The 22,657-nt window shown below is 44.4% G+C and overlaps 1 protein-coding gene across 6 annotated transcripts in view; it reads right to left on the minus strand.

The window, feature by feature from the left end:
* Positions 1-619: 619 nt before the first annotated feature.
* EIF2AK4 (eukaryotic translation initiation factor 2 alpha kinase 4) overlaps positions 620-22,657 on the minus strand; it is a 153,755-nt gene continuing 131,717 nt past the window's right edge. For 5 of the 6 annotated variants that reach the window (XM_078774110.1, XM_068110755.2, XM_068110756.2 and 2 more), the window contains 11 exons: positions 20,022-20,156; positions 17,887-17,991; positions 17,636-17,764; positions 8,149-8,235; positions 7,898-8,007; positions 6,636-6,691; positions 6,370-6,467; positions 5,855-5,923; positions 4,299-4,343; positions 2,705-2,823; positions 620-2,220 (listed from right to left, as the gene is read on the minus strand). In XM_078774110.1, coding sequence (XP_078630236.1) covers positions 2,163-2,220; positions 2,705-2,823; positions 4,299-4,343; positions 5,855-5,923; positions 6,370-6,467; positions 6,636-6,691; positions 7,898-8,007; positions 8,149-8,235; positions 17,636-17,764; positions 17,887-17,991; positions 20,022-20,156 — 1,011 coding nt within the window. In that variant the 3' untranslated portion in view covers positions 620-2,162. The remainder of the gene's footprint in view (positions 2,221-2,704; positions 2,824-4,298; positions 4,344-5,854; positions 5,924-6,369; positions 6,468-6,635; positions 6,692-7,897; positions 8,008-8,148; positions 8,236-17,635; positions 17,765-17,886; positions 17,992-20,021; positions 20,157-22,657) is intronic. The other variant, XR_010983724.2, reaches the window with a different exon arrangement.

The following is a 22,657-nucleotide window of genomic DNA, read 5'->3' on the forward strand; positions in this document are numbered from 1 at the left end:
TGATTGCACTCAACTTCCCCCACCCCCAACCACACCACAACACATCATACCAAGTTATTATTGGCCCATCATATGTTTGTGATGTAGAAAGTGTATTCAGGGCTGTGGACGTCTGTCTGTCGACTGAAGGGTGGGAGACAGACATTTACAGTTTTGTACAACTTTATGCATGGAATGAAAATGCATTGTAAACCCCACTGTAAATGGGACAACACTCCTGATTACCAACAGCGCAGCTTAAATATAAATGATCTATCCGATCAACGGGCTGTCAGGATGGCCTAGTGGTACGCACACTCCCCCCTGAGCTGTCTAGCCTGGTTTTGAATCCCGACCCAGCTATAAACTGTTTCATCAATGTTTGTGCCGTCCCTCGGATAGACGTTAAACGGAGAATCCCGTCTGCCAGCATTAGTTGGTGGACGTTAAAGACCCCACGGTGTCCTTCGTGAAGAGTAAGCGTGCTATGGCCGGCACCATGAACAAATTACAAATTCCTTCCCGAACTAATGCTGGGAAGGCAATGGCAAACCACCCAGTTATAACCCTTGCAAATAAACTGCTTCAGCAGCACCGACGTTCTGTAATAGAGTATGGTACATGAGAATCAGATCCGATCAACGTTTTAGGAAAAAACATTTTTATTGAAAATTTGTTTCAAAATAAATAGTTTCTTGCTCAGCTATGGCTGCAGCCAGTGAGGGGAGGAATGCACCGTTTAAGGGGATTATACGAGCTGCGTCAAATGGCAAATGACACGAATCCTTCAGATGAACATGAGAAACTTTAGCCAACCTTAGCTTCGAGTCACCCACCCCAAACAATAGAACCAATGCCAAAGATTCACTAATATTGCAGTGATAAATGTCACAGTTGCCTCCTCTCGTAATCTGAACACACACACACACACACACACACACACACACACACACACACACACACACACACACACACAATGACATTATACATCAACCAACTTCAAATTGAGTGAAAAAGGAGGCGGTTGGGAAGGGAGGAATGTGGTGCGGAGAGAAGGGAACATGTCTTCTCTTACAGGCACCTCAATTCAAATCAAGATTTGATTATCACTGTATTTGCGAAACGCCATCATTCAAATTGTACCGCACATTTAAACTCGTATGGTCACATCACGCATTCCGAAAGCAAATCCATACACAGGTACAGGACGGCATTACCACCAAAGCTTATTTTGAGCTTTTTCCTACGGCTGCCTCATCTCAACAGCTAATCGGTTAAAGTTGCACGTTTCCAACTCTCGTGATTCATGGAAGGGCCGTCTGTACCAGTTTAGCAAATATACACCACGTTTTACTGAGTCAGGACTCATCCCAGTCAACGATCGATCTCTCAGTGACATGCAATATGACATTTATTCACACCTCACAATTTTATATTCACCTTTCACAATCTACTCAAAAGGGTTTTATGTTTTCATTCTAAATGCACAAAGTTTTCTATTTACAATTAATACTATTCGAAAAATATGGTAATGCAAATACTTTGCTCTTCGGGACTATTGCTATTTGCAAACACATGCCTCGTCTCATGGCAACTTCCAAACGAGTTTGAGCCAGATTTATAGCGTCTCGGCTTAACAAAGTTATGTCCAAGTAGAAATCTGCCACATCAATCGTCATGGATTGGGGTCATGCTAATGGGAAGCGAAGTTTGGTTCTACCTGAAACTAGTTCCAGCTCGAAATGGTAGTTACAAGGCACTAGAGACACATCATATAAATTACACAACTTCATTTGCATAACCATATAATCATCAACTGTTCATAATTTCCATCTTTAGTTCTCTATCGATGTGAAGTTGTCATCACGCCTGCACACAATCAAACACACCACTTTCATACAAGCATTCTCTTTTAACAAAAAATGTAAAAAAAAAAAAAAAAATCTAACCATTATTACTAAAAGGATACTTGGCTCAATAAAACGAAGGCACTGACTGTACTAGTTGCTAGGTTTACACAAAAGGAGATTTATCACATTGGACGCAATGTTAACCGAGCAGCAAAAGCAATTGATAACAATCATTGCCGGAGCAGCTAGTAAAGGAAACGATGGCTGAAAGCACGCAACCTCTTCTCATTGCACCGAGAAAGGAAACGATAGACTTCCTCGACATCAAAACTGTTAGAAAAGGAAAAGGTAGTTGTCGATCTTGTAGCTGAACAACACCACGACAGGAACCCTGCAGAGATGAGGCAGCACCAACAATCAGAACTAGGCCAACATGGCGACGACGCACAGTCCGAGCACGTCGTTAAACAAAATGTTGCACAAATATCTCAATGGAAGCGATTGGTCGACAAACTGGACAGTTCATTATCAAGTTATTTATACACAGCTAGTGGAGGAAATAACAAAAGCATTTACTTTGGTGAACAAGGAAGGTCAGTATTTCATGTTGTTGTTGTTGTTGTGTACATGAGGAGAATACAAGTTTTAGTGGAATGGTTCACACAGGTGCAGTCCTCAAATACTAACGTGGTGCCGGAGAGGAGCTGTTTGCTCTTTAGGAAAGGGGAACATTCTCATTTCATTTTCTCGGACGACGGATATCGTCTTTACCTTATTCACGATGCCCTCTTACCGCAAACAAGTTATTTCATAACTCAATGCCATCCTTCCCTTTGAGTTTTAAAACTATGCAAAGATAAAATGACATTACGCACCTTTTCTCAATCTTGAGCTCTCCGAGATGCTCGCATATCTCTTGCAGGTACTTGCGCTGTTTGGGTAAGGTAGCCATGAGGTGCTTCACACTCTCTTCAAAAGTCTCCTCGTTGTTGAACTGTAGGCACGGTGGAGATGCAACCAGCAGCTGTCATGTGCTGCACTACTTGAGCCTCCATCATTGCATGGTATTTATTACCGGCTATACAACTTATCTTCCAGGTTTGTGACAACCCGGATAATATTTCCAACTCGAGGGATGCGATCAGAGATCATTGATGGTTCTCTGTATAGCCCACTCGTGAATGAATGAATGAATGAATGATCGTTTCAAGGCCATTTCTCCCCGCTAGAGCGGGGGTTAGCCTTGCGGGCCCCATGACAATCATGGTTCCCTGTTTGAGGCAATGTTTTTATGGCTGGATGCCCTTCCTGACGCCAACCCTTGGTCGCCTCTGACGATGCGCAGGGATACGGTGTACCTATTCTAAATCAGGGTACACACCGTGATCATTCATCCCAGCAAGCTGGTACTCAATTTGCCGACCTCGGAAGGATGACAGGCTGAGTAAACCTCCCTGGCGTTAATTCAGCGATCGATCGAGATTCGACCCCAGGATCCTAGGATCCCAAGCCGGCACCCTAACCGCTAAGCCAACACCAGGCTAGCCCACTCGTATTATTCGCCAATTGGTAGCACTTGAAATTCTGCCTCATAAAACACGTTTCTTTTTTCCAAAAAGCGGGACACCACAGATGCACAGTTTACATTTTGTATCCCACTGATATGCCGGATCTGGATTCGGACCTGAACCAAAATCTAATCAGCTTGATCTTATCGGCTAATCAACTCACCAAGTTTTGTCATTATCCGTCCACAACTTTTTGAGATATCGTACAATATATCATTTTTGGCCCCATCTCTCAATGGTGAAGAATCACTTAAGAAATTATAGTATCTGTATCTTCACCAAAATCTAATTAATTCCCCCTTGGCACACACCTAACATGTCTAACCAAATTTCAACCAAATCCATCCACAACTTTGAGATGTCCTGCTCACAGACAAACAAGTAGACAGGGGTGAAAACATAACCTTCGTCCACCCTCTTTGGCAGAGGTAATTAAAAATTATTCTCAAAAAGCAGGACACCACGGACACCAAGACTAAACACTTAATGCCTCACTCCGGGAACCAAAATAACAAAGATAGTGCACCATATTTTAATGGCAATTATATTCATGTTTGAATATGTGAAAATGGCACCCTTTGACCTTATCCACCAGTCTAATCCTGAATGCCTCTTCTTCTTGTGTTTTAATCTAGTGTTTCCTCACCTTTCTTCGGGTCCTCAGAACCTTGGAGTCATTGTGACTTGCATATTCAAATGCAAAACAGGCTCTCAAACAAGTGCTACCAGCATTCTATGCACAATCCCCACACACTACGTGTCTTTCCAATCTACGTACACATCCTAGTGTGTTATCTTTGCCATGTGGGATGCTGCCCGGCCACAGTATTCGCACCACATTGTTGACACCTCCACAGCACTTCCCAACTAAATGTGAGCTTTTTAGGAAGAAGGTACTCACTTCAAAAGTACGAAAGTGATTCAACATGTCTTTTGTCAAATCCACCTGCAAAACAAAAGGAATGAATAGCTGTTAAGCGAGCGTAATCAAGCGAGGGGGAAAAAAAACAAAAAAAAATTATTTTGATTTTTTTTTGGTTTTTGAAAAACAAAACTTTTAAATTTTTGCCAATCCCATAAGCCATGTTTAAGAAAGCAGCAGATCGCATAGTAAGCTTTTTGTGTTTCCACGTTTTTTGCAGCCAGTATACAAACAACAATACTAACCATAAGGTCAGTACAAAACAACACTGCATGCAGAAAGCTCACGTTAATGGATCATGTTTCGGGGTTCGATTTTGGTTGCGTTTTTGCACTGTTCCTGCATATTTTTCATCAAAGACGAAACGTTTTAAATTCAATCATGTTGCACGCCAGATATTTTTCAGCCTAATACCAAATAAATCACTGCCCAGTGGACGAAAAACGTCCAAATCGTTAGACAGATCTGAATGAGTTTGCCGTTCCGTTCGCCACAGGTGCTCGCATTAAGCTATGAGAATGGTTGTTTCAATTTATGGAAAAACATGCACCATTTGGGTAGCTCCGATTTTTACCTCCAAAGATGCAACACTTCATTGCTACCAGGTTGGGCACCTCCACCATTGAGCAATGTAAATTTAAATGGGATATCAGGCAAAGAGTCACAGGATAGCTCAGAGGTATGTGAACTCGCCTTTGAGCTATCTAAGCTTGGGTTAGAATCTCGACCCAGCTATAAACGGTCACCCTGGTGTTTCAAAATTTGGGGTGAGGCGTGGCACGTGACGTGTGCGCCGTCCCTCGGTGAAGTCACTCTCAATGTCCCTCGGATGGATGTTAAGTTGGCGGACCCGTCTGCCAGCACTAGTTGTACTTTGTGGGAATTGAGGATCCCACTTGTCTTTTGCAAAGAGTAGGCAAGTTATCACCAGGACCATGGACAAATTACTAATTCTTGCAATGTCTGATGGCTGAGAAGGCAACAGCAAACCACCGAGCACAACCCTCGTCAAAAGACTGCTTCGGCAGCACCGACACTGTCGAGAGAGAGCACGGTATATCGATTTTTATTTTTTAATTGGCCTAAATATATCTAAAGATTTGTAAAAAATATATAAGTAATGTAACTAGTTTAATAATTTATGTAAATGGACAAACTTTAGTATCCTGGAGAACGATTGAAATCAACATAGTTAATTGTAAAAGTAGGATTGCAATTTAGTTGTGTATTTACATTTGCAGAACTAAAGCTTAAAATGGAAAACTGCCCATGAATGTTTCATGATAATCTAAAATCTGCTCAATTCACACACTGGAATAATGACCCCCAAGTCTGGATTGATGTTCCCACATTTAGTTGACAATTATACAGATGCAAAACAAAGAGAAGGATTGGAGGTGGTTGGGTATGGCATTGGAGGGGAGGGGAGGGGAGTGGGGTGGGGGGAGGAAAGAGGAGGGGAAGGATTAAAAATCGTGTTTAGATAATGTATGAACTGTAGAGATTTCCAAAACAGGATCTTTACTTCCACTCACAGCCAGAACTTCCACGTCCAGGTCCTTGTTGAACATGCTGCTAATAACCGGAACAATTTGGTTTAGGATCTGGAATACAAAACGTGCAATCTGTTACCTGTCCAGTCCAAGCCCCTCATGGCCAATCCCAGGGTCCGCAGTCTAAGTCTGTGCTAACGTGTTTTTAAATTGCCCTGTTTGTGTCATTTTAAAGGAGCCTATATAAAGTAAGCACTGGATTCATTAAGACTTTCACATTATCAGTTATGGCTGTCTTCACTGAAGGATTTCCGTTTTCCAATTACTCCCGTATTAATCAACTGATAATCTAATGTTCCATGGATAATACCAATAATGTGACCTGATAAATGATTTTGTCCTGAAATAATTACCAATAACAATGTGGGGGATGATGCAACTGGAATACGATGCATCATCAGTCTGTACAAAACAATATCTTAACGCAAGCTGGACATCCAGCTTGACTAGAAATCCGCTAATTTAAAATAAAATATGTAAACACGAGAGATTTTTACCAGTATTTCGCTTCTCTTTTTGATGTTGTGCGCGAGTTTGTTAAAGGGTACAAAAGTCAGATTTGGAACTGGAACACTGCTGTGGATCTCACTCGTACCTGGGGTTGGGAAAATCGATTAGAGTATGTACCCTCACGCACGCTGTGAAGCGCACGCACAGCCGAGCACATAACCTCGTGTTCTCCCTCCTCTTCCCAGCACGCACACCCTCTCCGCCCCTTCCATCACACATACACTGTGCATACTGAGAGAAAATGACAACTTACCGGAGTTGCACGCAGATCCCTTCTGTGGAGCATTCGCCAATGTTTCATTCACATCTCTGCCAGATAAAAACTGGGATTTCAGACACTTTGCTGCACATTTTGTTAGTGAATCGGACAAAGGGTTTGCATAACGTTTGGCCAACAGGCAATTATAATATTCAAATACGATTGTTTGTTCCTAGGACAGACCAGTAAAGATGTTTACGGTGCAATTACAATGAATGGAATGAAACAATTTGTTCCATTTTGAAATTTCTGATCTATTTCCCTGTAATATAACATTCACTGCAAAGATTCTCTCACAGCCTACCAGTGGCCTTTTAATATCCTCGCAAACCTTCCCCAACCTCTCTCCCCATTTCTTTGCAGGTTGCTATATTTCCTTCCCGCTTCTCTCTCCTGCTCCTCCTCCTCTTCATTCATTCCCTTGTTGCATTTGCGCATTGTCCCACTGCGAGTGACTTGCGTTCTACCCTCTGTTGTCTCACTCTTCCATGAGCTAGACTTTGTATACAAAACACACCTCCCAGTAGAACATTAGACGAGCACATTACATAACAACACTGTTGCTATGATCACTCACATTTTGCCTTCATTTTGTGCATTTTAGATTTCAAACCGAAGCTTTTTATTTTATTTTATATAAGACTAGCAAAAGCACCCAGTGTTTCCGGGCAACACAAGGTCACTAAGCTGATGGGAATATTGAGAGGAGGGGGAGAGAGAGGAGGGGAGAGAGAGGAGGGGAGAGTGTGTCAGGGAGGGAAGAGGGGAGAGTGTGTCAGGGAGGGAAGAGGGGAAGGGCAGGGAGGTAGAGGGAAAGGGTGAGGGAGAGGAGGGGAAGGAAGGGAGAAGAGGGATTGGGGGTTGGGGGGAAGAGGAGGAGGAAAGTTTTGGAGGGAAGAGTGCAATTGAACCCGTCTCTGAAAGGCAGTTCCATAAACAGGAAAAAGAGGAACAAAAAGTGGTGTGTGGAAAAAGCCTGCGTTTTGCAGGTCGAACCAGGAAGCGACATTGTTGGAAAAACGTGCTGGAGAGATTGGGGGGAGAGGAGGGTCAGAGGTCTGAGAGAGCAAAGGGAACTAGACTAGAGGAGTGGCAGTACAAAAAACAGAGGCCGCCAACCTATCTGCCATGTGAATGCAACAAGCTATGGTCATATTCACTGGCCATCGTAAGAATGTCCGTTGCTCAATTATTGCACAATAATTTGTGAAGTCCAAGAAAAGAAAAAAAGAAGGTAAACAGTACACAAGAAATACCTGTTCATTTTGCCCTCTGTTGCTTTTCTCTTGTTCTTGAACACAAATTCCACAAGGTCAGCCTCCAAGACTTTCCTTTCCCACTGCTTGTCTTTTTCCTGTCCCTGAACCTAAGAACAGGGAAGGGGAGAGACAGACATCAGTGGGAGCACACAGAGGTAACTACATTGTCTGCGAGTTGTCTCACTAGGATTAGGTTCCGGGAGGAATAGGATCCAAATAAAAATCAAATGCATAGAGAGCTTACTTACCAACACTATTCCTGGTTCACTGTTCGATAGAAACACCATGAAAGGGTTGCCTGCCTGCACACACTGCTGGTGAAGGTCCATTGAGGACTACATGGAGGGAAGGGAGAGGATAAGAAACATCAAAGGCGGAGAATGGAATTGAAAGCTACATTCCCAAATCAAATATGAAGTCACTCTTCTGTTGAGTAAAGTGACAATGCAAGACTAATGGATACAGCCCTGCGGATCGAGAACATGCAAATAACAAATGTGAGCCATTGAAATGAGAGCACAGAAAACCCATAATACCTTGTGTCAGGAATATCTTAAAATACTCAGTGAGAAGACCAAAGCCAGAGTAAATATCATGTGGAAATAGTAGATAACAGCTGGGGGAATAACACACGCAGCCTCCACATGGCTAGCCTTGCCCTTGTATACTCTGTAGCAGAATATTGCTCTCTTGTGTGGGCTGAAAGTCGTCACCAAACACATGGAGACAATCCTAAACAAATCCATGTGTACAAGTGGGGCATTGAGATAAACACCCATACAATGGTTCTCAATACTGTCGAATATCCCATGTCCTGACATGTTGAAAAGCCAGAATGCTGCGAGAATACGACTCATGAGGTGCTCATTTACAAGGAATTGCAGAACCCTCCAAACACACGTCTTGGATCTTGCAAAACCATGCGTAGGCTTCTGCAAAAGCACTGAGCGATGCGGGTCTCGACATCAAGGAACAATAGCGTTTGTGAGCAGACACAAACATCACCAACAAAGAACTAGACTATTGGGGAAGCCTCTTTGTGGTGGTTGTACCCTCCAACGCAAGTCGGGGGCCAAAATCTTCCACATTATTCCATGCTGGATTCGTCAGAGCAGTGTGGCCACGGTCAGAGTGCCGATCGATCCCCCTGAACCGGCCCTTTCCCTTTTGCCTCTGTCTCGCTCTCTGTCTCTTTCTAACTCTGCCGTGGCCCTGACTTGGTGAAGGCGGGGGTACACCATCCTGGACGTGGAGGAACTTTGGGTTGCTCCTGCAAGATCGATCGCCTGTCTCCGTGCCGCAAGCTTGTTCGGGAGAACTGTCTGGGGCTATACAACAACAGCAACAACAACAAAGAACTAGTCAGAGATTCCACAGAGAGGCCTTCAGTTTTCGACTTCCCCTCTGAAAACAGTGTACCACACTAAACTGGATCTGTACCCTCCGTGCGAAGATGTCACACCACCTCCATAAGTGGAAATTCAAGGACTGCCAAGGCATATGACTAGACACCTAAACCAAACAATCCATCACATCATGAATGACTGTGAACAAAGAAAAGTCAATGAAGAATTCAAGGCAGTACACCAGACTGTCACTTGGCCGTCTAATTTTGACATGGACCAGTGAGCCACTATTTGCTATATGAAAGAAGTATTCAGAAAAGGAATAGAAATATGCAGGAGGAATCTATAGAAGTAAAAGGATTGTGTTTGTCTGTCTATTTCCTATCTCCTCTCTTACCACTTCACGCAACGCCACCAAACCTCATAAGTGTAACTTAAAATGTCTTAAAATTCTGCATATCTACGATATAAGAGAGCCCTTGGTCTGTGTGTCTGTCTGTGTCGCAATTTTTCTCAGAGATGGCTAAACGGATCTTCGTCAAACTTTCAGAGGTTCATCAGTGAGTGCCTGAGAGTGTTTTAGGCAAACAAAAATTTTTGGGAGAAAAAAGAAGTTAGTTTTTTTGGGATTAACAAAAAAACCAAAAAAAAACACTTTATTGTGCCTAAGCCTTTTTGATTAATGAAAGTTATATACAAGGACACATTCGCATAAATTAATACAAAACAATCACCAGACATTTGAACACGAATAATAAAACAATTCCGGAAGTAGTCGAAGTTGGTGGTAAGGCTTCTTCTTCTTCCTGAACGTCATCATACTCGACTCAGAAACGTGATAAACGGCACATTCACCAGCATATATTCAACGAAAAGGTAAAATGATGATTTGACATTTGTGATGGATTCTGATTTGGTTGTCATTGCTTTTCCATTATATTTGCTGCCATTTCAAATACGTTAATGTTTCTTTTACGCTTGAGAAATGCCAGGTACTCCAGCTATAAACGCTTTTATACTTTACTCGTGGTACAAATACAAATAAAACTTTGTCTGGGGGGTAACATAGGCTATGTGGCTGCGGCCTCATTCGGGGGGTGTCGGGGACCGGGAGTGGGGTGTAAATTATCTCTGTAAATGTGTACCGTGTAGAGCCACCTGGTGATGGTGGCAGAGGGTATTACAATTTCCTTTTTTACCTGGGCAACACTGACGTTATGAAGCACTCTTTGCATGGGGGAAAAAAAAAAATTCCTACTTCCCTTCCTCCCCTCCCCCAAAACGGAGGGGCCTGTCAAAGCTGAGGGCCTTTCAGACAAAGCCTGTCTGAGGGCCTTTCACTCACTCATCGCAGACAGGTTGGTGGTCTTTGTCTTCTACCGGCTCCTCTCTGGCCTAGCCCCCCCAGCTCTGTCTGTGCTCTGTCTGCCAAATATTCCTACAGTTCGCACAAGATCTGCCAGCAACCCTCTTCTGGTGAAACTGCCAAAATAAAGACTCTCTGCTCACCTTCACTCTTTCATTCCTCTTTTCTCCCACCTCTGGAACAAACTCCCCCACTCCCTTCAATCCCACACCTCCCTCCAGGTCTTTAAAACAGCTGTTCACCACCATCTCTTATCTTCCCCCTTCCAAAACCTTGGATCTTTTCTACCCCTGTTAATTCACCCCAAATCCACTTTTTTGAAATGCCAACTTCTTTCCTGGAAGTCCTAGCAGTGTCCATGTGTTTTATACCTATCCCACGCCTCCTCCCCACAAGCCCTCTCCCTCCCCCAGATCTCCCTGCTCTGAAATGTACTTGTGTGCTTACCCCTCTCTCCCCATCTTGTCTCCCGCTCCCTTTATTGTATGTTTAATGTGTCCGTTTTTTTTTGTTTTTTTTGTATACAAGATCGAGGCTCGTGAAAGAGCTAACATTAATCACGCAAAAAGTCAAACCGACACACAAAAAATAAGGGGAGCGGCAGACAAGATGGGGAGAGAGGGGGAAGGACACAAACACAACATTTGAGAGCAGGGACAACGGGAGAAATGTGGGAGGGGGGGCTTTGGGGGAGGGGAGGGGCTTTGGGGGAGGTGGGAGAGGTATAAAACATATGAACACTGCAAGGACTTCCAGGAAAGAAGTTGGAATTTCAAAAAAAAAAAAAAAAAGTATTTGGGGTGAATTAGCAGGGGTAGAAAAGATCAAGGTTTTGGATGGGGGAAGATAAGAGATGGTGGTGAACAGCTGTTTTAAAGACCTGGAGGGAGGAGTGGGATTGAAGGGAGTGTGGGAGTTTGTTCCAGAGGCGGGAGAAAAGGGGAATGAAAGAGTGAAGGTGAGCAGAGAGCCTAGATTTTGGCAGTTTAACCATAAGAGGGTTGCACGCAGATCTTGTGCGACCTGAAGGAATATTGGGGGGACAGAGCACAGAGAGAGCTGGGGGAGCAAGGCCGGAGAGGAGTCGGTAGAAGACAGAAAGACCACCAACCTGCCTGCGGTGAGTGAGTGAAAGGCCCTCGGAGTTAACTTCATCGCAGGAGATTCCAATGATTCTGAAAGCTTTGGTTTCAACAGCGTGAAGCCGAGCTAGGTGTGAGGCAGGAGCACCAGCCTAGAGGGGGGGAACAGTATTCCATTGAGCTGCGGATGAAAGCCTTGTATGTGGTGAGGAGCTCAGGTGTGCCAAGGAAGGACTTCGCACGACGGAGGATGCCCACTGCCCAGTTGGCGACTGGCTTTGGAGGCCAGCTTGGAAATGTGGTTTTCCCAAGAAAGATCATGGCAGATAGTGAGACCCAAAAGCTTGAGCGACAGAACTTCTTGGAGAGGATTGTTGAGAAAGTAGATGGGAGGGTTTTCCAGTCGGTCCTTTCGGAGAGACATTGTAAGAGTGTGCGATTTGTCAGGATTGAAAGACATGTTCCACTTGTTTGACCAGTCTGTGATTTTTTCCAGGTCTGCAGAAAGTGAGGAGGCTGCAGACTGCCGATCTGAGGGATGAGGAATGGAGCAGCAGATAGTGGAGTCATCAGCAAAGAGATAGAGAGGATTTTCCAGAGAGTCGGAGAGATCATTGATGAAGATCAGAAATAGCACAGGGCCCAGAACACTACCTTGGGGAACTCCAGCCAGAACAGGAAGGGGATATGAGAGAAATCCATTCAGGGCCACAGCCACACGTTGCCTTCGACCAGAGAGGAAGTCCGCAAGCCATGAGTGGAGATTTGCATGGATACCATAGGAGGAGAGTTTGGTGAGCAGAGCTGGGTGCCAGACCGTATCGAAGGCACGTGATATGTCAAGTGAGACAGCTCTGATTTCCTGTTTGGCATTGAGGACCTCCATCCATTGTTGAGACAGCAGAAGCAACATGTCCAGAGTAGAATGACCTGGTCTAAATCCAAATTGATGATCGGAGATCAAGCCATTGGAGAAGAGGAAGGATTTGATATCCGAAGCAATGATGGATTCCATGATTTTGCTGATAATTGGAAGCAGGCTGATTGGTCTGTAGTTGCAAGGATCTGTTTTTGCACATTTTTTGTGTAAAGCGGTAATGTTTGCTGATTTCCAAGATGCTGGCAGATGACCTTGAGCAAAAGAGAGGGTGAAAAGAACAGAGAGAGAGGGTGAGATAGAGCGGCAGAGCAGGATTTTAGGACCCATGGGCTGATGCCGTCTGGTCCAGTTGCAGAATCAGAGTCGAGGTTTGACAGAAACTTCTCCACCTTGTCAGGAGAGAAGGACACAGAGTCCAGGAGCAGTTGGGTTCGACTGGGAAAGGTGGGAACAGAGAGATGGGTTTGGGACACAAGATTTTGAGGCAAACACAGAGTTGAGGCATTCGGCTTTGTCGCGTGCGGTGTCAACTGTGTAGCCATTTAAGGTAAGGGAGGGGATGGAGGGGGAACAAACACCAGAAACGGATTTGACCAGATGCCACCAGGATTTGGAGGAAGGAGATAGGTTTGAGATTTCAATCTTGAGTGTGGAGAGATAGTGCTTCCTGGCACTCCTGAGGGTAGACACACACTTGTTCCGAGCTTGGTGGAAGGAACTGAGATTGCCTTCAGTTGGATTTGCCTTCCAAGAGGCAAAGGCAAGTTGTTTCAGGGCAACTGCCTCACCACAAGAATCCGTGTACCATGGACGGGAGGAAGGGTAAGACAACTGAAGACGAGATGGGATAAATCTGTGCATGAGAGAGAGCAGTTTGCTTTGGAAGAATTCCCAGGAAGAATTTATGTCAGAGGCAGTAGAGATGGTAGACCAGTCCAGATGATTGATGGCTGCTTGCAGACCGTGCCAGTCAGCCTGAGTGAAATGCCAGACTCGTCGGCGCTGAGGAGGCTCTCTGAGAATGGCCAGAGAGATGTCCACTTTAACAAGCACGTGATCAGAAGAACCGATGGGAGCAGAAGAAGAGCAGCAGGGTGCAGGGAAGTTAGTCATAACCAAGTCCAGAAGAGAAGATACTCCATTGACCGAGATCCGGGTCGGGAAATTGACAGATTGTGTCAGTCCCAATGAGTCGCAGAAGTCCTTTGCTGAGGTGCCATGGCTGGTGAGAGATGAACCCACACCCAGCCAGCTGGCATGATGGCAGTTGAAGTCGCCACATATGAGGAAGAGAGAGTTTGGATGAGTTGACAGAAGTTGGTCCATGTTGTCCGACAGCGAAATGTAAATGGAGTCATCACTGTTTGGAGGACGGTACAGAACACATATGAACAAAAGGTGTGAGCGGAAAGGGAGCCATAGCCAGAGGTACTCCTGGGGGTGTGGTGGAGAGAGGGCAGTGCAAGGAGAGTGAGGAAGAGAGTTTTTGATAAAGATAGCCACCCCACCACCAGGATGAGGCTCAGGTCTATCATACTGGAGGAGGGAGTAACCAGGAAAAGATATTAAGGAATCAGAGACATCTTGAAGGAGGAAAGTTTCTGTTAAGCAGATCAAGTCTGGATTGTCAGAAGCAACCTGAATGGAGAGATCAATCAGGTTTGAGCGAAGGCCCCGGATGTTTGAGGTCCATACCGTTAATGAGGAGAGAGCGGGAGCATCGGGTGCAGGACAGGGGAGGGGAGGGGTAGGGTCAGATGAAGGGTGAGAGGGGGAGGTAGGAAGAGCAGTTGATAGTGTGTCAGAGATTGCAGAAGAGTTACAATAAAGGGAAGGATGAGGAGGACGAAAGATTTGATGGTGATGGGATGAGGCACAGTGAGGGGTTGTTTGAGGGGGGGGCAGAGGAAGGTCGAAGGTTGGGGGAGGTGTAGGTATGAGATAGAAGGGAGACGAAGTGGGGAGGAGGCAGCTTTGAGAAGGAGGTGGGAGGAGGGAGAATTTGGGAGGGATGGTTGGGGGGTACATTTGAAGGAGAGGGGTTGGGGGGGAGTTTTGGAGGGGAAGGGCAAGGGGGGAGTTTAGGAGAAGAGGGGCAAGGGGGGAGTTTAGGAGGGGAGGGGCAAGGGGGGAGATTTGGAGGGGAGGGGCAAGGGGGGAGATTTGGAGGGGAGGGGCAAGGGGGGAGTTTAGGAGGGGAGGGGCAAGGGGGGAGTTTAGGAGGGGAGGGGCAAGGGGGACGTTTAGAAAGTGGATGATTAATGAAAGATGAACATTCATAACAAATTGGGTTTGTTGTGATTTTCAAGTTAGCGATCCGTTTAAGAACGATGGAGGAGGGGTGGAATGAATGAGAATTTAGAGCATGTAGTGAGAAAGAATTATAAGAGATTGAATATTTTTTGAAATGGAATGAGTTGAAGAGGAAATTGAAAGGAGCCTTTTAAATCGGAAGAAAAACAGCATGTTGTAATAAACCACTGAATAAAACACTGAAGGGGAAAGTTTAAACATATTAAAACAGAACCGTGAAGAACAATCTTATATTCACAAAAATACCAACGGGGAGAGGCAGCCGAGAGGGACACCACGAGTCACTTGAACAGGGCAGAAGGTGGAAGGCAAGGGGATAATGGGGGCAGGGCGGGACAGCGCACATGGACAGAGGCGCACGATGGAACAAAAGTACACGAGGAGAAAGGGAAAGAAGTTTATTTTATTTTTATTTTTTTGGGGTGGGGGGGTTACAACGTTAGACAAAGAGTAGATGTTTGGTGAAGTTTGGGGGAGAAGGGAAAATCCAAAAACCTAGCAAAACAGTGAAGGAAGGAACAACCTTCGACGGGGGGCAGCCTGAGGCTGCAAGGCCTCGCTCGCGACCCGGCAAACAAACGACTAATTTATGAAAGATAAACACCGAGAAGCTTCCAAGGGGCACACTATATGTTCACACACCGAAAGATAAATACAGTTTCGACAAAATACAATTGTGAACAGCCTTAACTTTGAAAACGCAGAGACCGTGTGGAGCTTCGAAAATCCCTGCCGTCGTCTCCAAGATCTCGCGAGATCTTCAACCAATCAATTTTTGTGATTAATGTTAGCTCTTACACGAGCTTCGAGCTTGTATACAAAAAGAAAAAGAAAAAAGGAGCTCAGAGGTGCGAAGGAAGGACTTCGCACGACGGAGGATGCCCAGTCGGCGACTGGCTTTGGAAATGTGGTTTTCCCAGGAAAGATCATGGCTATGTACTCCCGTTGTTGCACTGCCCCACTCAGAAAATAATTACGTACATTCAAATATACAGACTTGGCATTTAATATGGAATATATTTTTTTTCTTGACTTGGGTTTACTTTCTGAACTCAGTATATCAATCTGGTGAGTTTCTTTTACACTTTGGTGATTTATTTGTTAAAAGAACCATGTCACTGATTGTCTGTCTCAGCAAGAAGTCAATAATAGGATTATATCACAGGTGGCGTGACAAAATGTACGGACAGGTACATTTGACGATTGGCTTCACAATCGGGTATATAAGGGTTGTTGCGTTCTGTATTAGTGGAAAACAACTGCTGCACATCTACAAAAGTTATTGCCGCTTCCCCTGGAGATGGTCCGTCAACTCGACAATGCTGTTTGTCATTTAGTGGTGGCTTTACGAAATTCCGGCATGAAACAGCGTGCTATTGCTCGGCAGTATGGCATCACTCAAGGTCAGGTGTCAAAGATCCTGAAATGAAATGCTCAGAGGGGTGTCCCAACTCCAATACTGAGGTCAGGACGTCCCTGCAGAACCACAAGGAGGGATGATCGCCAGCTGCACCGGTTAGTCCGCAATGGCCGTACCAAGTCAGCTAATCGGCTTAGGGCTGAGTGGCAGCAACTGACAAATGTGCCTGCATCCAGAAGGCTAGTCAACAAACGACTGGTTCAAGCAGGCTATCGTGCCAGGCGTCCCCTGAGAAAGCCACATCTGACCAGACAACACGGCCAGCGACGATTGCAGTGGGCCAGAGAGCACCGTCAATGGCAGCCAGGACACTGGAATCACATGATCTTCAGTGACAAGTCTAGATTTCTGGTCTATCGTCAATATGGCCGCGTCCGAGTGCGCAGACAAGTGCATGAAGCCTACAACGAAGATTGTATAGTGCCAAGAGTCAAAGCTGGAGGTGGTGGGGTGACCGTTTGGGCTGCTTTTCATGCAGGGGGCAAAACTGACCTGGTTGTTCTGAATGGAAACCTGAACCAGTTCAAGCACAGGGCCATTCTGGAAGAAACATTGCTTCCATTTGCTCGTGCAGCCTTTCGAGGAAACTTTGTCTTCCAAGATGACAATGCACGGCCTCATCGTGCTCGCATGATCCAACACTTTCTTGCTGACCGTGGTGTAGAGCATATGGAGTGGCCTGCCATGTCCCCGGATATGAATCCGATAGAGAACTTGTGGGCAGAATTAACGCGTCAAATCGACAACTTGGACCAGCAGCCTGCCTCTGTGCGTGAATTGCAGCAGGCTATTGTCACTGCATGGCAAACGATTCCTGTCCAAACCTTGGCAAATCTCGTGAACAGCATGCCTCAACGTGTACGTGCTCTCCTGAATGCTCGTGGGGGTTACACGAAGTACTGAACTGTAATTTTACTGTCCGTAATCCCAGTCGTAATTTAACTTTTGTTTAATTTTTTTTGGCTAATGTGCAAAATAAAGAGATACTTCTGAAAAACGCACACAAGTTTAACAGTACTGTCCGTGAATTGAGTTCGATATCAGTTTACATCACTTTCAAGGATCAATTTATTTGCTTCGAAATGTCAAATGTGGTTTTTGTTTCTTTTAAAGGTCACATTAACAAAATCTAGAATGATTTCAACATAATTCCAATTAACTTTTGGTTCTAAGTCATCTTGAAAAGTAAGTTCACCCCCACAAAAAAAAATTCCATATTAAATGCCAAGTCTGTAATTGATTAAATGTCTTTAAAAACACATGTTCAAGTGGGAGCCAGTGAAAAATCAGTGCATGTGTGACTCGACAACAGACGTACACCTACATACCTGTGCACCTTCGCTCAACAGCTTAGCTCTGACCCCTGATGCCCAGAGATTGTTAGCCAGTTCCAAAGCCCTGTGCTCTGGTACGGTGTCATCATATACGATGACTACCTCGTAGCAATTCAGCCACGGCTGTTGGGCAACCGGGAAGAGGACAGAAAACAGAATCCATGAGATAAGTGACAGGGAAAAATTAAGCACGTTATAAAGTGTGGAACCAGAGTAAGGGGTGTTGTGATATCCCAGTCTCATACCAGAGATTTTGATCCCAGCAGTGAGAGCGTGATTGCGTCTATCGCCAAGCTGACACCAACAGCAGTGAGTGGAGGCCCAGACTGTGACACTTGGAAATGTTGGACCTACAGGAGGCAAAAGTAAAAACTCAAACACAAGAGAGACAGAGCGAGATAGAGAGGATGGGGGAGATAGAGTGAGACAGCTCTTCAAATAATGGACAACGACCATTGGGAACAGTGTTCAAGCCAGGATTTTTAACCTTCAGTCTTGGACATATTTTGGACTTAGCAGCATCAGAGGGGAAAAATAAACTTTTATTTGCAAGGCTATTGACAACTTGTGTATTGCTTGATCCCACATTGTACACTGTGCTAATGCATCTGATCAATTTCCAAATATCTGTTTCTGATTCTTCAACCAGTCTGCTTTGGCTGAATTTACTAGCGTCAAGAAATGAATGAAACAAGGGCTACAGAGACGTAAAACAACTTATAAACTACAAATAGCATATTGAGAATATCAATTAATAATAATATGAAAATATCCATCAAGCCGGTATCCATAAAGTAATGATGCTCATGGCACGGTACAAAACCACACAAAATTAATTACTGAACTAAAAGATTTAGACATCTTAATCTACAATAAAATAACAATTTATTTAACACCAACTAATTTAATTAGCAAATAAAGCAATAAAAAAATCACAAGTTCAACATTATCATTCCATTAAAACTATTTTTAAATAGATCGTCTTAAGTGTGCCTTCAAAATCAGTAAGGGAGGATAAAGTACGGATAGTTTGTGGAAGTTTATTACAAAGGTGAGGACGAGCATGAGAAAAGGATCTATCCCCCCCAATAATTACAGTGCCTACAGAAAGTATTCACACCCTTTGACCTTTTTCACATTTTGTTGTTAGAGACTGAATTTAAAATGGATTAAATTCAAAAATTATCACTGATCTACACATAATACCTCATAATATCAAAGTCAATTTTTTTTAGAAGTATTTACAAAATAATTAAATACAGAATAATTAAAGCTGAAATGTCGAGTCAATAAGTAGTCAACCCCTTTTTTATGGCACTCCAAATTGAGTTCAGGTGCATCCATTTTTCTTTGATCATCCTTGAGATGTCTCCACAACTTGAATGGAGTTCATCTGTGGCCAATTCAATTGATTGGACTTGATTTATAAAGAAACACACCTTTCTATATATATATATATATATATATATATATATATATATATATATATATATATATATATATAATATAAGGTCCCACAGTTGACAGTGCATGTCAGAGCAGAATCTCTACCATGAAGTACAAATAACTGTCTGTAGAACTCCGAGATAGAATTGTGAGGAGGCATAGATCTGGGGAAGGGTATAAAACAATTTCTAGAGTGTTGTAAGTTCCCAAGAGCACAGTGAGCACCATCATTAGGAAATGGAAAGAATATGGAACTATCCAGACTTTTCCTAGAGCTGGTCGTCCGACCAAACTGAGCAACCGAGCAAGAAGGACCTTGGTCAGGGAGGTGACCAAGAACCCAATGACCACACTGATAGAACTGGAGGAGTTCCTTGGCTGAGATGGGAGAACCTGCCAGAAAGACAACAGTCTCTGCAGCACTTCACAAATCTAGGCTTTATGGGAGAGTGGCTTGATGGAAGCCATTCCTGAGAAAAAGACACATGACAGCACACCTGGAGTTTGCCAAAACGCAAGTGAAAGACAGAGCATGAGGTAAAAGATTCTGTGGTCTGATGAGACGAAAATTTAACTCTTTGGACTGAATGCAAAGCGCAAAATCTGGCAGAAACCGAGCAGAGCTCATCACACATCTAACACCATCCCTTCCGTGAAGCATGGTGGGTGGTAGCAGCATCATGCTATGGGGATGCTTTTCAGTGGCAGGGTCTAGAAGACCTGTAAGGATAGAGGAGACAATGGATGATGCCAACGTCTATCTTCGATGCCTCTCCATGTTGTGAGATGTATTTTCCCTCAGAGTTGGTCGGTAAACTCTACGCTTTTCCGATCCCCGATATGCACTTAAATAGGGAAACTAAAACAGAGGGGGCATATGCGACAGGTGCTGCCAACCCATGCTCTCCCCCTGATTGTAGATCAACACACGTACCAAGTCGTCATACCGGCCTCCAGCTGCCAGTGTTTCCAGCACCTGTCTGTGCTTGCGTTGGATGAGTGATGTAAACTGGAAGATGATGCCACTGTGCAGCTGCACCTTGTAAACCAAGCTCAGGTTTATTACCATCTGCACAAAATGAACAGACAATCAAAAAATAAGAAATGGTAGATAGAGATAGAGAGAGACAGAGAGATAGATTATTTACCTGTGTTCTTACCCTGAACCCAGAAAGCCCAAAAGCCCACTCTGAAATGGTTTAAAAATATTTTTTTATCTGTTGTGCCAGCAATGTGCTCTAAGTCTAAGATATCTATGTACAACATTCTCCCCGTCTCCCTGCCATGATATAAACAACAACAAAACAAACAAACAATAAAATTATAACAGATTAAGATGAAGCTCGGTGAATTCACAGCAGCAGCCCAAAGTCTCCCTCTTTGCTTTAATAGCTTTACCCAAAATCTGAGGCATAAAGTTCCGCTGGCAGATGCTTTTCTGCCTTTCAAACCCTCTGGAGAAGCTTCTAATACGTCACAGAAATCTTCCTCTTTTTCTGCCCATCATGTCATCCCTCAAACTTACCCACAATATTTTATACTCCCATGAACTCTTCCTAACTCATCACATATCAAACACCATCCCTTCCGTGAAGCATGGTGGGTAGTAGCAGCATTTATACACCATTATATTTAGCAGCATTATATTGGTAGCAGCATTATATATTGGTAGTAGCAGTGGTAGCAGCATTATATTTATACATTTATACACATATACATTTATACAATATACATTTATACAATATACATTTATACATACACCATAAAAACATTGCCTCAAAAAGAGAACCATGACAATTACAACTACATATGGGCAGGGTACAGCCCGAAGTGGAGATCGGTTTCTGAGGTTTGGGACATGGAATGTAGGGACAATGACAGGGAGATCAGGAGAGGTGGTGGAAGTATTGGTCAGAAGAAGAGTGGACATATGTTGTGTGCAAGAGACGAGATGGAAGGGAAGTGGTGTGAGAATGGTGAAGGGAAGGCAGGGACAGAAATACAAGTTTATGTGGCAAGGGTGCCTGGAGGGCGTGAATGGTGTTGGTGTCCTGTTTTCTGAGGAGTTTGTAGACAGTGTGGTGAGTGTGACTAGAGTGAGTGATAGGTTGATGATGGTGAAAATGATGATTGGAAAGCTCTTGGTGAACATCATCTCGGGATATGCTCCGCAGGTTGGTCGGAGCGATGAAGAGAAGGACAAGTTCTGGTGTGCGATAGAGAAGCTGATGGAAAACGTGAAAGATGAGGAAGTTGTTGTGGTAGGAGGAGACCTAAATTGACATGTGGGAAGGAGTATGGATGGTTTTGACGGAGTTCATGGGGGTTACGGATATGGTGTGAGAAATGGAGAAGGTGAAAGGATTTTGGAGTTTGCTGATGGAGCTGATTTGTTGATTTGTAATACTCAGTTCCAGAAAGAGGATAATAAGCTTGTTACATACACGTCAGGTGGGTCGACGACAACCGTTGACTACCTGATGGTGTGTAGGCGAGATAGGGGGCACCTCCGGGACACAAAGGTGATCCCGGGGGAGGAGGCTGTTTCACAGCACCACTTGGTCGTCTGCGACATAAGGGTGAAAGGTGCAAGGAGAGCTCGGCGGGTGAAGTACCAACCGAGAATGAAGGTGTGGAGGTTGAAAGAGGTGACAGTAAGGGAGGCATTAAAAGAGAGGCTGAGTAGGGTCGAGGATGATGTGGTTGAGCTTTAAAGTGGTTGGATGTCAATGAAAGCTAGTCTGTTGGGAGCCGTTGGTGAGGTATGAGGATGGACAAAAGGACCACCGAGGCACTCGGAAACATGGTGGTGGGATGATGAAGTTGGAAAGAGGATTGACGAGAAGAGGAAGACGTTCAAGGAGTGGCAGAAGGCGAAGGGTACGGGAGCAGAAACAGCAGAGCATGAAAGTTATAAGGCAGCCAGGAAGGCTGCAAAGAAAGAGGTAGCAAAGGCGCAGGAGGCATGTAGGAAAATGTTAGGAGAACGCTTGGATTTGGAAGAGGGTCAGAAAGCAGTATTCAGGAATGCAAAGCAGATAGCGAAAGAGAGGTGTGATGTGATGGGGGTGAGTTGCTTGAAGGATGAAGAGGGACAAATCGTTGTCGACCCAGATGGAATTAAAGGAAGATGGAAAAGATATATGGAAATGCTGTTGAATACAGAGAATGAATGGGATGGCAACATAGAGAGTAACCCAGTTTTAGGACCGGCAGAGAAGATAACTGAGAAGGAAGTTGAGGAAGCGATAAAAGCAATGAAGGGTAGAAAAGCGGGAGGGCCGACGGGAGTTGTGGGAGATATGTTGAAGGCAGCAGGAAGTTGGGGTGTGAAGAGAATGACAGAGATCTGTAATCTGGTGGTGAAAGAAGGCCGCATTTCAGTGGATTGGGAACTGAGTACCCTCGTGCCTCTATACAAGGGGAAAGGCGACCCTCTGGAGTGTGGCTCGTACCGAGCGATAAAGTTATTGGAGCATGGAATGAAGGTATTGGAAAGGGTGTTGGAGAGGAGGATAAGGAAGAAAGTGAAGATTGATGAAATGCAGTTTGGATTTATGCCAGGAAGAG

This window comes from Myxine glutinosa, chromosome 3 (genome assembly GCF_964187855.1).
Source record: "Myxine glutinosa chromosome 3, kmMyxGlut1.1, whole genome shotgun sequence".
NCBI classification, from domain to species: domain Eukaryota; kingdom Metazoa; phylum Chordata; class Myxini; order Myxiniformes; family Myxinidae; genus Myxine; species Myxine glutinosa.